Genomic DNA, 15,412 nt, shown 5'->3' with positions numbered 1-15,412 from the left:
TTTATCCACCATCATGCCCAAAGTTGAACAAAAAATGTGGCCTGGCTAACTAATGAATGAATATTTGCTGTAAAATTCTTATCAATGCTATAAATGTAGCTACCAGTTTGGAAAGCAACTTGATTTCATTCCTTTACAACACACACACACTATCCTTTTTTGGCCACACCTTTTTTTTCACACCTAGTGTTTTTGATTAGATATAGTATATGCCACATTGACATAAAATATTGCACTAAGTGGTTATCTTGAACTTAACAATTCGCCCCACTTACATGTATCTACATTTTTAATGTTTGTTTGAGAGGATCTGGAGGTTAATTACAACAAATTGCAATTTTGTCAAGGTCAAACCACAGATTGATTGGACTATAAACATAATTTTTTAATGCCAACTGAATTGTTAATATCATTGAAGTAAACTCAAACCTTTCATTTCTTCTGAATGATTTTTATTTTCTCCATTTTAGATTAAAATGATATATTAATTGCTATACCCAAACAATGCTTAGCACATTTATAACAATGTTCAGTAATCATTTATTACTTATTAGTTTAGAAGCTCAGGAAGTTTATCTTATATATGCTATGATGCTCTAAAAGTTTACCATTTTGATTTTTTACAATTTTATTTTAACTGTTTAGTCTATTAAGATACAACTAAAATACAGACAAATGTGGCATGTTTATATTCTCCATGGTCAGATAATAATTACAAAATTGTAAATAAATCTAATAAACTTACAATTTAGAAGCATAGAGAAAAAATGTTTTCTAATTAAAAAAACAATTACAGATAAATATAACTGATTTCAAAGTTTAAAAGTAGAACTTTTTCATTATTTAATGATGTAGGGTAAAAGCCAACTTTACTCATAATGTAATAGTTGAAAAATTCCACAAATCTCAGAGCAAAATCAAATCCATTTTCCAACACACACAATGATTTTGAGAGGGAATTAGAAATAAAATTTTGATGAAAATAACAAAACCCAAATTCACCCACATTATATGTGCAAAATACTTCTTTGCACACCAACTTATTCTAACATTTGATACCATATAAAAGCCATTTTTTGTCTTTGAAAGTTTTTTTATCCAACTTTTTTTTAACTTTTCATGGCAGTTTCACTTTTATTTAAAAAGTAAATTCACAGTTTTGAGTTTTTTGACACAAGACCAATGAAAGAAGAAATACATTTTTTTTAAATATATTTCAACACTATAAGACTGAAATCAAGGGAAAGAAGAAAATGTTTTCTATGATCATTAAATTTCCTTTGATCCCCACTAGCTTTGATGATGAGGTACACTGTGAATTCAGAGCTGGGCAATTTAATTGATTACCTATGAGCAGCAATTACCTACGTGTCACATATAACTAATCAATTAATTGAAATTACAGTTAAATCGCATGTCATGAAAATAATCAACTATTGAAATCTGTGTTTCTAATTATTACTGTGTTTGATTGTTCCAACAATTTATTATTTGAAATTATAATTATTTCAATTGCCACAAAAATAATCAACTTATCCAAATTGAGGTTTCTTATAAATACTAAAAAAAATTGAAATATTGTTAATTCATTTGTTTGTTATTATGTGCAAAGTTACATAATGGTTGCTATTTGTGCTCTGCCCAATTTTAGCCTTCTAAGTTGTTTTTTTATTTTTTTACTTCACGTTTCTTCAACTCTGGTGATTCTGGAGGGGGGGGGGGCTCATGATTTGTGAGTCCCAAATTCATCACCATTTCCACCAAACTTAATTGTCTTTGTTATGGCAAAGCTAGCTACTAAACCTATCTGCTACTGTTACTAATTTTGAAATGCTGACTAGAGGAAAGGCAACTGGCTGACATCCATTCCTAACTTTTTTCTTGGCTTGTATGTATCATGGTTTGAAGAACACTGTATTAATTGATTAATGGGACCATTGATTAACTGATTAGAAAATACCACTAACTGCACAGCTCTGTGATCATGAAATATGGTAACAAGTGTTAATATAATCTATCTTGGAATATAGTTTCAATAATAACTGATCTACACTAGTAAAATACACATAATGTAAATGCTAAGAAGTAATGTGTATATTAAAAGAAATTTTTTCTTTCCACTGACACATGATTTATGCAAAATATAGTATACCCAGTGGAAATAAATAACGTGTACTTTGCAATTCAAGGAAGGTTCAAACTCCATTGCTTAACCTTTCCATGTATTTTATACACAGTTCTGATAAAAGTATGGTCAGCTTTATTGGTTTAATAGCTCTATGTTAGTCCAAGCATACTATTAGATTACATTTGTAACTAACCACCATCCTTGAGTATTTAAAAAGATTTAGAGAAAATGTTACTGTGTAATAACTGACCTGGTATAATCTTTAACCAGAGAGCTTTGATATTATAGTATTTATATTCTTAAGCCTACATACATTATACATACAGTCTAGCCAAGTACATTGTCTTTACAGTTATTTCACTAGCTTAGTAGCTCTATGTTAGACCATGCCTACTTGTGATTAATTGCCAATTACTTTGTATATTTTATAGTGAAAGTTGACGGCAATGTAAATTAGTTTAAAGAAACACTATATTACATACATTAGATACACAGTAAAAATGTTATATTCACTATATCTTAATATTATAATATGTTATACAAATAAATCTAACAATCGGAACATATCTGCAATCATGCTTGCTTGCATAAAATATGTGAACTACCACTAGATTTTGATGTAAAAGCATTTCAATTTGAAGCTTCAATTACCAAAAACATAAAAAGTATTTACAGAACAAACAGTTCCCACATTAGATACTTTATGTATATATTATTACTATTTCTTTATGATTACTGTATCAACACGTCTTATATATAGATATATATAAATGCTAGAAGTGTTTTTGTGAAATAATTTTTCAAAAAGACCAAAAAACATCCTTCAGTCACAGACTATTTATTGTCACTTGATTGCCTAAAAACCTCGTATATATAATTTATGAAATAAAGTTTTATGTCGATAAAACTACAAACTTTGTCTGTCTTTGTCCTAATGATGCCATATATAATTAAAGTTGTTTGTACATCAACAGATAGAGCATATAATGAAAGTAACTGTTGAAATATATGAAAGACATATATAAAACTTGAATTTTATTTTTACATTATTGATTATGGAGTTCCATTTAATAATTAATAATGTTTTGTCTTGTTTGTTTCTTTTAGTTAATTTACATTGCAGTCAACTTTCACTATAAAACATACAGAGTAATTGGCAATTAATCACAAATAAATGATGCAACTACTAGTTTTATACTGTTTTAGGTTGAATAATATTTTGTCAAATTAATTTTTCTGAAAAAATCAATAAATACCTAATACTTAAAGTATTTTTTATTAACTCAAGCAATATCATTTGTATGTGTTCATAAAATAACACAAATAATCCTGTGTGTAATAAAATGTGTCACCCATATATTTCATACTGATTTGCCACTTTGCTGTAATACTCAATAACCCTAAACGCGTTTACCTGATGTGATGATGTGGAAAAGTATCCAAAAATATTTCTGCTATTTTCAAATGGGCAATGTCATAAAAATACACTCAGTGTCTCCCCTTTATAAACAACTGTAGCTGAAGAGCAATGTACTAGCTTTCAACATGAAGATACATTATATTTGTTAACATTTAGCTCACTAACTTCAAATTCAGCTTCTCTTATGTGCTATGGTTTGATTTCGTTCAATTTTATCACTTTACTCCCCTCAACTCAAGACTGAGCTGCTAAAAATGTTCTAGTTAAGTTCAACTTGTTCTTCTAAAACATTACTTCAAATAGGTAGCAGAAATCCAGTAATTATAGTCATGTAACATCAGTATAAAAAGTGTCTCAGATGACCATATCTTGGGTCAACATGTCACACCAGCATCAAATTACCAAAAAAGCTATTCCTACCTTTTTAATGTTTCACATGATATGATAACACAAGCCTGCAATGGTTTTATTGTCTTGAAATTTTTACATGTTCTATAGTAATTCCTGTACTGAATCCAAAAATGGTATTCATTTTTCTCCATCACGTACAGATTTTTCACAAAACGTCATATGTAATTTTACATAAGTGAATCATTTTCATTGAAATCGGGTCACATTTTGTTATGCTTAAAATATTGAGAACCACTACCTATAGATTTCTCTAGAACAATCGCGAAGTGAGAGTCTTATCAACCACGCTTTAATGATGCTACTTCTATGGATCTTTGACATGACTTGACTGTAGCATAGATCACTTTGATGACCTCTCAATACATGTTGAAGTTTATACATACATCTCAAATATGAAGATAATTCTCAGAAAAATTGTGATAAACCAGTATCCACTGCAACTATTATGTGATCAGTAATTATCATCTCTTTTCCTGTTCTGATTGACACTTACTTGACTGTTGTGGAGTCATGTACAGATTACTGGATGATGTATCAATAGGAAATGGATGTTTTTTTATGAGAAATATCTGTTTAGATTGGAATTATTGATTAAATTTCCCATTGTGAAGATTTGTCTGTATGAAAATTCATCCAGATTGTTGATGCCCAGATTAATGAAGGTTCACTGTACATGGTCATTTACTACAAATTAGGTATTACATAAAAATAACCACTGACAGGTATTGATATTTTCAACTTGAACAGCTCTTTATGTGACAAATGGGATAAAGGACCAGTTTAGATAACATAAGTATCATCGCTGCCTTCCCTAATTTAATACTGCTGTCTAAATGGAGGACAACCAGTCAGGAGTACTCGGCACCTATTATGTGGATACTCTAAACCAAATAGTTAGATTGAATGTCACAGATGTAGTGTTCCCAGGAATGAAAAATGTAGTGTGGTCAGTGGCATACTACAGCCTAAACATTGGACTTTTGAATCCACTGCCTGATATGCCACTAAACTATATTGTTATGTCTCTGTTCTCATTTGTTAATTTCCCATAGACATTCTTTCCAAGAAACTTCAGCGATACGAGTCCTTTCTTAAATAAAACTAGTTTATTCTCTCTCAATTCAACTTTGAAATACACTTAATTTCCACAGTCATTTTAACTTAAACATACGCTATAATTCACAACGATTCATGCACTGTACTTATGGTGCCTACCACCCGCTTGACTCGATAATCCTTGTCTATATTTTCTATCTATCTCTCTACCTGCAAGTATTCCAATTCCAATTAATTGTTTCGCTTTATCTGGCACGTTTATATACAAGAATAGAGGGCGTCTAGAATGCACTAGCCTCTTCAGGAACCTTCTAGATACTCATCACATGTTACCAGTGTCACGTTACTTCCGCCGTCGTAACAATATTAGAAATATATAATTACACTGTCCTAATTTAAAATACGTATTCAAAACAGGCATTCCAAATTCAGTTGTAATTAAACAGCAAATTGGACTAAATAAATACTGGTATTATATTACCAGCATATGTTTAATATTTCATCCATTTTTTTGTATTAATTATTTCAGCTGAAACCTTTTACACATGTAGGTAACTTGCAACTAAAAAACATTATTCTAACAGTATAACTGAAATGAAGAAATTGGTATTTAATAACTATGAAGTTCAAAATAGTAAAAAGTGCTAATGCTGAACAAATTATATTCTTCTATCAAAAACTCAGAAATTTTAATCAATCTGTATTTGCTACAAATCTAATACAACATTTTATCAGGGCACTGTTTAGTAAAGCACAAGCTGAAAAGAACACTAGACAGCAAACCAGAGATGTGGTTGCTGATGTCATAATAATTAACTGATGGCCACTTTTTGAGAGCTATTTCCATATTCAACATATATTTTCTTCTTCTTTACAGAATACCATAAATATAATCTAAAGTACAACCTAGAAACAAAAAATTCTGCAATTATAATAATTGTGTTTGAGGTACTAAAAAACTCAAGGTTTCATTTCAACTTCATTATTTGCTACCAATAAATGTTTTTTACAAAATCACAGTAATGTCTTATAAAAACCTTCAAAACTTAATGTGAAATAATTTAACTTTCAACTAACTATCTTCCTACTTTTTGATTCCTGAAAATATGTAGAAACGATAAACTCTTTGTAGAATATTTAAGACAAATTTTGAATTTTTTCTAGAAACAGCAACTGGTACAATAAAACCAGCAAAAACCTTTTTTAACTAAAAGACAAAGTCCAAACATTACAGAATTGCCCTCTAGGATGAGAACCCTAAGCCATGGCAAATTTTTATTACCTACGATGTGAACATTTTTTCAATTAATGTTAGTCTGATTTGATCATTCAAATTCAATGAATACAATGAAAGAGAGACAAAACTGGAAGTTTTACAATTTCTAGTAATCTTTACCTCATTAACTTAGTCAAAACAGTAACAACACCAATTGCCAAAAAAATAAACTGTTTAGAATCAGTAAAAGTTTAATGTAGCATTCATAATTATATATCAACTAAAAATAGTAATTTAAAAATTTCTGCAAACCTTGAATACAAAAAAACTACTTTTAAGTTAACGTTGAATAAATGAATGGCTCTAACTGTGAGCAAGATGCTGTATAACTGTCTCAAACAAATTTAGACAAGGTCATAAAATAACTGATTCTACTTCAAGAAACACTACATAAAAGTGAGTGAAATGACTAAATTTTGCAATACTTTTCAACCATAGTAAACACAAGAATAAAATAAACAATATACATAAAAGTAGTGTTATCAAACAATTTTATGCTTTAAATGTAATAATTCAGTACTTAAACCCAAAAACTAGACCTGCCTATGAAATACTGAAAGCATAATCACACTCCAAGATGTAAGATTCCTTCTTTGGCAGTTTCATTAGAGGAATTAATAATAACATTTTTTATAGCTCATTAAAAAGTATTATCCAAAATTACAAAACACATAACACTTAGAAATCCATGTTATACTACAGTCTCAGATCCTAAACTAAATTCAACGCTTTTAAAAACTAACTGAATAAAAATATTTTTAAATTGTATTGTATGAAAAATATATTTTGTGATGCAGTATATAGTATATTACTCCCAAACTAAAAGAAAGACACACATTAAACTACACTACAATACAATGGTTATACCTGATCATTTAGCCATTATTTCATACTTGCTTCGTAAAATATTTTTTACTAAGAAATAATTTGTGAAATATGGAACATACTTTCAACTAAAAGATTTGGAAAAAATACTTACTTTGACTGAGATAAACTGTTCATCATTCTTTAAAAATGGTTTGAATTAATAGATGCTATATGGTTTTTGAGGTTGGGCAATGTCAGCAAAAACTGTTTCACCCATATCTGGAAAACAAATTACTGAAAATTACACTATATATTTTATTTTTACAAATGTTGCAGAAAACAGTAAAACTTTTTTAGAGTTAAATATACCACTAATTCTTTAAAATAAATATCTCACAGCTGATTTAAAAAATATTTGGTAAGAGAAATCTTGAATTTTAAGCTTAACTTGGCTAACAGATCTTTATAAAGTCAGACAATATGCTGTGTTAAAGCAATTGTTTAACTTCGAAGGATGTTTAACTTTTTTTTTTGTCAATGCATGTTTTTAATGCAACTTTGAGTACATTCATAACAATTAATAAAAATTAAATTTTTTTCAAAAAACAATGACTCATCTGTGACTTACAAGTAAACATTTTAGTTCCTATTGCTCAGTCTGAGATCTAGCTTACTGAATCCTAGATGGTTTTTTGATTACCTTACCAGTGCTTCAAACAATTCCAAACCACTTGTTTCATATCTCATGTTTATAGGTATATAAATGTGAAATTTTAATCTGTTTTTTCTAGATTCAGTTAATTTTTTTGAACTGTTTTCTAAATAACAGATGAAAATAAATTTATCTTTTTGTTCAATATTTTAAGTTTGAGTCAACAACATTCTTCTGCCACCCATTTCAATAAAGGAGAAGAGCCTTGTGAAAAATTGTTTGTGACTCACCAAGATTGGCTATCATCAGTACTTCCAACTGGAGAGTTCTCTAATATTTTATTTTTTGACCCAGAATTTCCATATTATTTTCTCCCACCTAGAAGTTGTTTATTGCTATATTAAATTAACCCCATTAAAGGTGTTGAAGGAAATAAGTGCTTCAGTGCATGCTCATTGTCAATGATAGTGATTTTCGTGTTTTTAACAAAGATTTCTGTTAAAAATGGATATTAATAATAAGTATCTCAAAAAAAAAAATTCAATATGGTATATCACACTGGATATGCTCACTATTAATATACTAAACCATCAAAAAATTTGGTGGAACATTTAATATTCAATTAGCAAAGGCAAAGAAATATCTAAGAGCTAAAACAATCATAACTGGAAAAGCCTAGATTCACAAATGAATGCAGTATATCTTCCCCATCCATAGAGGGATAGATACTAACATGGTATGAACTTGAGACTTCTCTGTGAGTAAAATGTATCGAATCATACTAAATTGTGCCCTTGTAATACATAGAGCAGTCAGTTTCTGCATAGACAGATTTATTCACAATGACAAATATTTTACATTTAATTTTTGGGCAAGAAAAGGCCTGTTCTTCAACATGTTATACATGCAGTTTCCTACAACATCTGAATCAAAACACTATTAATAACAATCTCTTGCAACTTTTACACATGCAGACAATGTCTCTATGTTCAGAGCTCCCTATTACATACACTGCAAATGTTTTTATCATTGACCTCCTGAACAATTTCAAGACAAGCAAAGTCTTATATTGGTCTACTTCATTCTGTACAGTTTTTAAAAAAAGAATCTTTCAACAAAGGCTAATCCAGATTGGTCAAAATAGAGTAATGACAGGCCTAAAAACCTCATACTACAAAATATTTTGACCTCTATAAAAATTCAGTATGTTTCAGTCTATGGGGCCCAGCTGACATAAGGTATTATGGTGCACAATCTCATAAAGATTGGTCCAAAATAATAAACCAACAGCATATATATATATATATATATATATATATATAATTATTAATGTCTTTCTTTTATCTTTTACTCCTATTAAGATGAAAAAAATGTGCAAATCTCAAATCTGTCTCTGCTTTAATCTGTGGTAGTTGTTACAGGTATCTTTGTATCAAGTCTTATTTGGATTGATGGAAATTTTTTGGTTTAAATTTCGTGCAAAGCTACACGAGGGCTATCTGCACTATCTGGCCCTAATTTAGCAGTGAAGGACTAGAGGGAAAGCAGCTAGTCATCACCACCCACTGCCAACACTTGAGCTACTCTTTTATCAACAAATAGTGGGATTGACCATCACATTATAATGCCCACATGATTGAAAGGGCAAGCATGTTTGGTGGAATGGAGATTCAAACCCGCAACCCTCATATTGCAAGTCCAGTGCTGCCCTAACCACCTGGCGATGCTGTGGCTTTGATGGAAATATAAGAGATCTGCAGGCCAAAATACATGTTTGTTCTTTGACCTCCTAAAATCTGAAAGAGGTCTAGGTGTGTTAAATCAAGATATACGTCCTCTAACTTTTAAGATGATGAGCCTACAAATAAAGCAGTGGTGCACAATATTAACTGTTGGAAAGTAGAAAAGGAAAGAAACACAGGAAGTACAATATCTCCCTCCCTATAAGGAAGGCATAAATGTAGATTACAATATTCATAAAAATAAAACACCCACAAACATACAATACTTAAGAAGGTGTTAAGCATCTTCAATAATAAAAATTATATTAGTTCATTTCTGAGCAAAAACCTATTAAGTCACACCCTGACTGATCTAAAAACCACTGCATAAAACATACCATTCTAAAAAAAAAATACTTCATTATTATGTTGTTCAAAATTTAAAAAGACATACAAATATTGATCATTCTTACTGTCAGAGGTGAAATCCCCCCCCCCCAAAAAAAGTAGAGGTACTTAGCTGGGTGAAGTGGACTTCTTTATGAGAAAAAAAAATATATGTGTAAACATAAAAAACAACAAAGCAGCTCAAATAAGTACCACCTTAAAAAAATAAGTTCCAGTACTAAGTATTGGCGAGTACCAGCAGAATATCACTCCTGCTTACTCTATCCAAACAAAAATATACAATTTAGTGATCAATTGGGTTAGGTACTGTTATTTTAGAGCTTGAAATAATATTTTTTTATCTAGCATACTATGTCAAAAGACTAAGAAAATATATATATTTATGTGTTGGTGTGGTTTTTATTACATTGAAACATAGTTTTCTATCAACTTGTAAATTTTCACAAGAGTAAAACACCGAGTATATCTACAGAGGTACACAACATTTCATTGACACATACTCAGACTATTGATTTTGTTAACTTACAAGTTATTCAGATGAATTAGCAAGTATGAAAATGAAAAAAGTAGTGGTAATTTTAAGCGTTCCCATTGCAGTCCTGTGAAATCTTATTAATTAACCTATAAAAATATAAAACTATCTAATTACTTTTAAAAATATCAAGTTTTTAATAATAGAATGATATAACATACTCAATTTAAGTAAGTAAACTATCATACATGCTACTTGTTTCTTTATACTTTTCCTTTCAGATGCAATTAAGACAATTTTCATACATCCAACTGAATATGAAGTACCAAATTTAGTTTTTTTTAATGATCAAGGTTCTTTATTGGTTTACATACAATTTAAAACAAAAAATTTTATAATATATGTAACATCAAGTTGTGTGAATACAAGTTCTTTAATCACATTATACCCCCTTGTGACAACCTTTGTATATAGATCAATGACATATTAGATTTCATTATTTAATCTTCACACATTCCTATATCATATAAAAATTACACATTACCAACATAATCTATTTCACACCCTACCAGTTATTGTTATACAATTTCAGAATATAAGAGCACCTTAACTAGAGCTGGTGAATCAAATCAAATAATTAATATAATCTTTTACCTACGAGCAGTGATTCGACCGATTAGTGTCATAAAACAATTAACTAATTGAAATTACTATTTCTGATTATTACTGTTTTCTGATATTTTTACTATCCACTAATTAAAATATTGCCATTATGATTTTTCATTATTTTTGGTAAATTCAAATTTGTTTCTGTGATTTGCCCTAGATAACTTGAAAGTTCTCCATGTGTCAAAAAAATATTTGTCCAATTTAACTCAGGTAGACCATTTCTCAACATATTTTTAATTACTTTACCAAATTTATTTGTACGTTATCATGTATTACAATCAGTACTCACCAGATGGCATTGGAAATTCTGTATTTGCTCATTGCTATCAAATTTATTCTGAATTATGTATTATAAACACTGAAGAAAAGCATTCCTATTCTCTACTGGTTTCACTGAAATAATTTACATGTATAATGTATAAATCCAGATATGTAACATTTATTAATAGAAAAATTTTCTGCAAATTATAACAGATCATAAAAGAACTTTTATTCATTGATATATAAGCATAGGCTATCAAGACGCAAAACAAATAACCTGACTTTTTTCAGCTCCTGTCCAAAAAAAGCCTTACATGGAAGGGGATTAATAAATTAATGTCACAACTCATAAAAATAATCAGGTAATTGAAATTAGGTTCCTAATTATTGCTATATTCAATTATTTCAACTGTCAGTGATCCAAAAATTGTCACTATGTTTGCTGTTAAGCACAAATTAGCTACAAAATGTGCTATCTGTGCTCTGCCCATCATGGGTATCGAAACCCTATCAACTGATTTAATAATAATGAATTATTTGAATGTAATTAATTAATTAGCCTGCTGATTAACTAGTCACCAAATTCCACTAATCACCCAAATATAGTCTCAACCATTATTGTGTTTATCATATCCCAACTGGCTTGACGTGCCCTAATATTGGGCAAAAGGCCTAATCGACACTGATTATTGTAGACATATTAAGAGTTATATATTATAGATTCCACTTTCCTTTTAATATTAAGTTCTTAGAAGTTACTTCACTAAGTTTTTTAATAAGATCAAATGTCTCTGTTCTTTGAATGATTGAAATATTATTGAAAATATAGTACTGTCCTTCAATCCTACCACACCATCTTGTGATAACCTATATACAGATCAATTATATGTAAACTTTCTTCACTTAAGTTTCATATATTCCTCTGTCATAAAATAGTTTCAGTTTTATTCAGATAATTAACAGTTATTTAGTCTAATTTTAACAAAGTTTCAATTACAGAAGTTTTTACTGAAAAAGTTGACATTGTATTTTCTAGATTTTTCTGGTAAATTTCCAATTTTTCTACTACAATTTTCTTGATCTTGCAGTTAAGATCTAATACTTAAATCTAAATCTTAATTTAAGAGTTTTGCAATAAATGGAGTCAAATCTAATTTTTTAATCCCATATAATTATCTAAGTAAATATATTCTCTGTTCAAGAACTAATAAATTGTGAAAACTTAACTGATATTTTTAACAAGAATTATTTAAGTACATCAATCAAGCATTTAAAGCTACTTAGATATAAAACTTTTATAAAATATCAGTTAAATTCATTGTAAGGGTCAGTCCACATCAGGCCAATCACTCTCAAACTGATTTACATGCTGTTTGGCAAGATGATGGTGCTATAGAGAGATGTCATTTTGCTAAATTTCAAGTCTTTAAGTTAAATGGTTTTTATGTAAAAGGTAACCAACTATTTGTCCCCCAGATGAAAACAATGGTATAAGAGTACTAATAACGTTTTTATTTCTAATTAATATTAACTTTTGATCAAAGCAAGCCACCTATTTAACTCCTCAACCCGAGTGGATGCTGCCAACATCTGGCTGAAAATCCAATTTACCCACTGGACAGTGATAGCATCCAATAACATTTGTATCTCTTTGGCTGAAAACTAATCCAAACCATGTTATTATCCACAAAATTAAGAAAATTTAAATTTTTGAAAGGTATAGTGATAATTATTAGGAAATAATGAAAATAATTCCAGCAGAATGTGCAAAAACTTATATATGGGTTTAAAAGAGATAAAGGAAAACTAAAACATCAACCTGGTAAAGTGTGTAGGTAATTAAATATATTATTCTGTTATTCTTACTAATAAAGACTAGAATGCATTGTTTCATCTGTGTGGTACATAACCTTATTGCTAAAGTTATTTTTGGCTTTAATCCAAACAATATCTCACAAGGTTTGACCTAAATATATATTTTTAGATAACAGTGGAAAATAATATATTTAATAAACGTATAATAATAAAAATTATGGAACACACCAACACTTGGTGTTTGTTTCAAGTACTATCTTAGATTTAATGACATTTGAAAAAAAAATGTCATTTGGATATAATGCAAAGAGAGCTTTTCAACTATAGTTAACTTTCTACTGTAGCATTAAAATTTAAAAAGTTATTGGTACTTTTATGTCACTGATCTCATCTAGGAGCCATTTTTGGTTAAATATTTGGTGGCATCTCACATTATAACTACTTAACCTAGAAATGTGAAATCTGACAAAATCTTGTATCTCCATGGCATAAACATTCCTGCCAATTACCATGATAATTGGAAAATGTCAGGTCAGAAACCTTACTGAACTGATTTATTTTTAAATATGCAAGGTAAACAATTTTCTTTAGAAAGAAAAGGGTAGCTGCAAGCAAAAAACCAATTTGGCCCACAAAGAGTTTAAGAGATAAAATTAAACCAAAAAATTTAATAAATTTAAATTAACAGGTATGACAGGAGAATTAGAAGATTATAGAATATCAAGAAAGTTGGTGAAACAGGAAATTAGGACATCAAAAAGAATGTGTGAGAAAAGGTTGGCTGCAAATGTAAATATTAACAGTATGGATTTCTTTAAATATATTAAGGGTAAACAAAATGTCAGGATGAGGGTAGGACCCTTGAGGGATGATAAAGGATGGCTAGTATCTGATGATTACGAGATTGCTGGGTTATTAAATTTTGCTTTTTCTTTGGTTTTTACTAACAAAGATTTAAGCAGTATTCCACATCTTGAGCAGTTGATAAATGGAAATGAGATCAAACAAGATGACTGCATTAATTCTGAGTTGGTTTATAAAAACTTGGTAATTATAAAAAACGATAAGGCTCCTGAGCCAGATAACATTTCCCCAAGAGTTTTGAAGGAGGATAAAGATTGGATATGTGAGCCATATACTACTATTTTTTTGTCAGTCTTGAATAGAGGGAAGGTATCAGAGTATTGGAAGCTAGCTAGATGTAACTCCTCTTTTCAAGGGAGGTGATAAAAAAGTGTCCCAGTAACTATAAACCCATTAGTCTTACATCAGTTATGGTCATAAGTTTTGGAAAGTCTGTTAAAAGATGTTATTTAGCAAAGTTTAGAATTTTATCGGATAGTCAACATGGTTTTACTAAGAGAAAATCTTGCCTTACAAATCTTTTGACATTCTTTGAAAAGGTTACTATATATGTAGATGAGGGTAAGGGTGTAGAGATTTGGTGTATCTGGATTTTCAGAAAGCATTTGACAAGGTGCCACATAACAGACTTGTAGAAAAAATTTATCTATAGGTGTGGAGGATAAGTTAGCAAATTGGATAGAAGAGTGGCTGGATGGAAGAAAGCAGAGAGTTGTTATAAATGGAGTTCAGTCAAACTGGATTAATGTTACAAGTGGGGTACCTCAGGGCTCAGTCTTAGGACCTTTGCTCTTTTTGATTTACATCAATGACATAGATGAAAGAATAGTGAATAAATTCTTAAATTTGCATGTGATATTATGGTCTTGGGTGTTGCTAGCTGTGAAGAGGATGCTGCTGATTTAGATCATTTAGTGAGTTGAGCAAATAAATGGCAGATGGGTTTTAATTATAATGAGTGCAAGATAATGCATGTGGGGTATTATAGTTTGAATAATAAGTATAATTTGGATGGGAATAACCTCAAGAGTGATATGAAGGAAAGGGATCTTGGTGTAATAGTCGATCAGTCTCTAAAGCCATCCAAGCAGTGTGCTGTTGATAGTGGTAGGGCAAATAGAATTTTAGGTTGTATCTAGAGAAATATTGAATAGAAGTCTAAAGAGGTTATAATTTCACTGTACAAATCACAGGTTAGGCCACATTTTGACTGTTGTGTTAAGTCTTGGGCTCCTTACCTTAGGAAAGACTTTGAATTGTTGAAAAGGGTTCAGATAAGGATTACTAGAATGGTGCCTGGGATAGAGGGGTTGTCATACAAGAAGTGGCTGAAATCTCTCAAACTGTTTTCTCTTGAAACATAGAAAAGTTAGGGGGATCTGATTGAGGTGTGTAAGATTGTAAAGGGAATTGATAGTGTTGATGCATCATCGTTTTTCATATTTCACAGTG

General features: G+C 29.9%; 1 protein-coding gene across 3 annotated transcripts in view; it reads right to left on the bottom strand.

The window, feature by feature from the left end:
- Positions 1 to 15,412, bottom strand: part of LOC106462015 (serine/threonine-protein kinase minibrain-like) — a 145,177-nt gene that overhangs the window by 124,505 nt on the left and 5,260 nt on the right. For all 3 annotated transcript variants that reach the window (XM_022389293.1, XM_022389289.1, XM_022389302.1), the window contains exon 3: positions 7,271 to 7,377. In XM_022389293.1, the coding sequence (XP_022245001.1) occupies positions 7,271 to 7,296 (26 nt within the window). In that variant the 5' untranslated portion in view covers positions 7,297 to 7,377. The remainder of the gene's footprint in view (positions 1 to 7,270; positions 7,378 to 15,412) is intronic.

The sequence above is a fragment of the Limulus polyphemus genome, unplaced genomic scaffold (assembly GCF_000517525.1).
Source record: "Limulus polyphemus unplaced genomic scaffold, Limulus_polyphemus-2.1.2 Scaffold42, whole genome shotgun sequence".
NCBI classification, from domain to species: Eukaryota; Metazoa; Arthropoda; class Merostomata; order Xiphosura; family Limulidae; genus Limulus; species Limulus polyphemus.
This window is presented reverse-complemented; position numbering and strand designations above follow the sequence as displayed.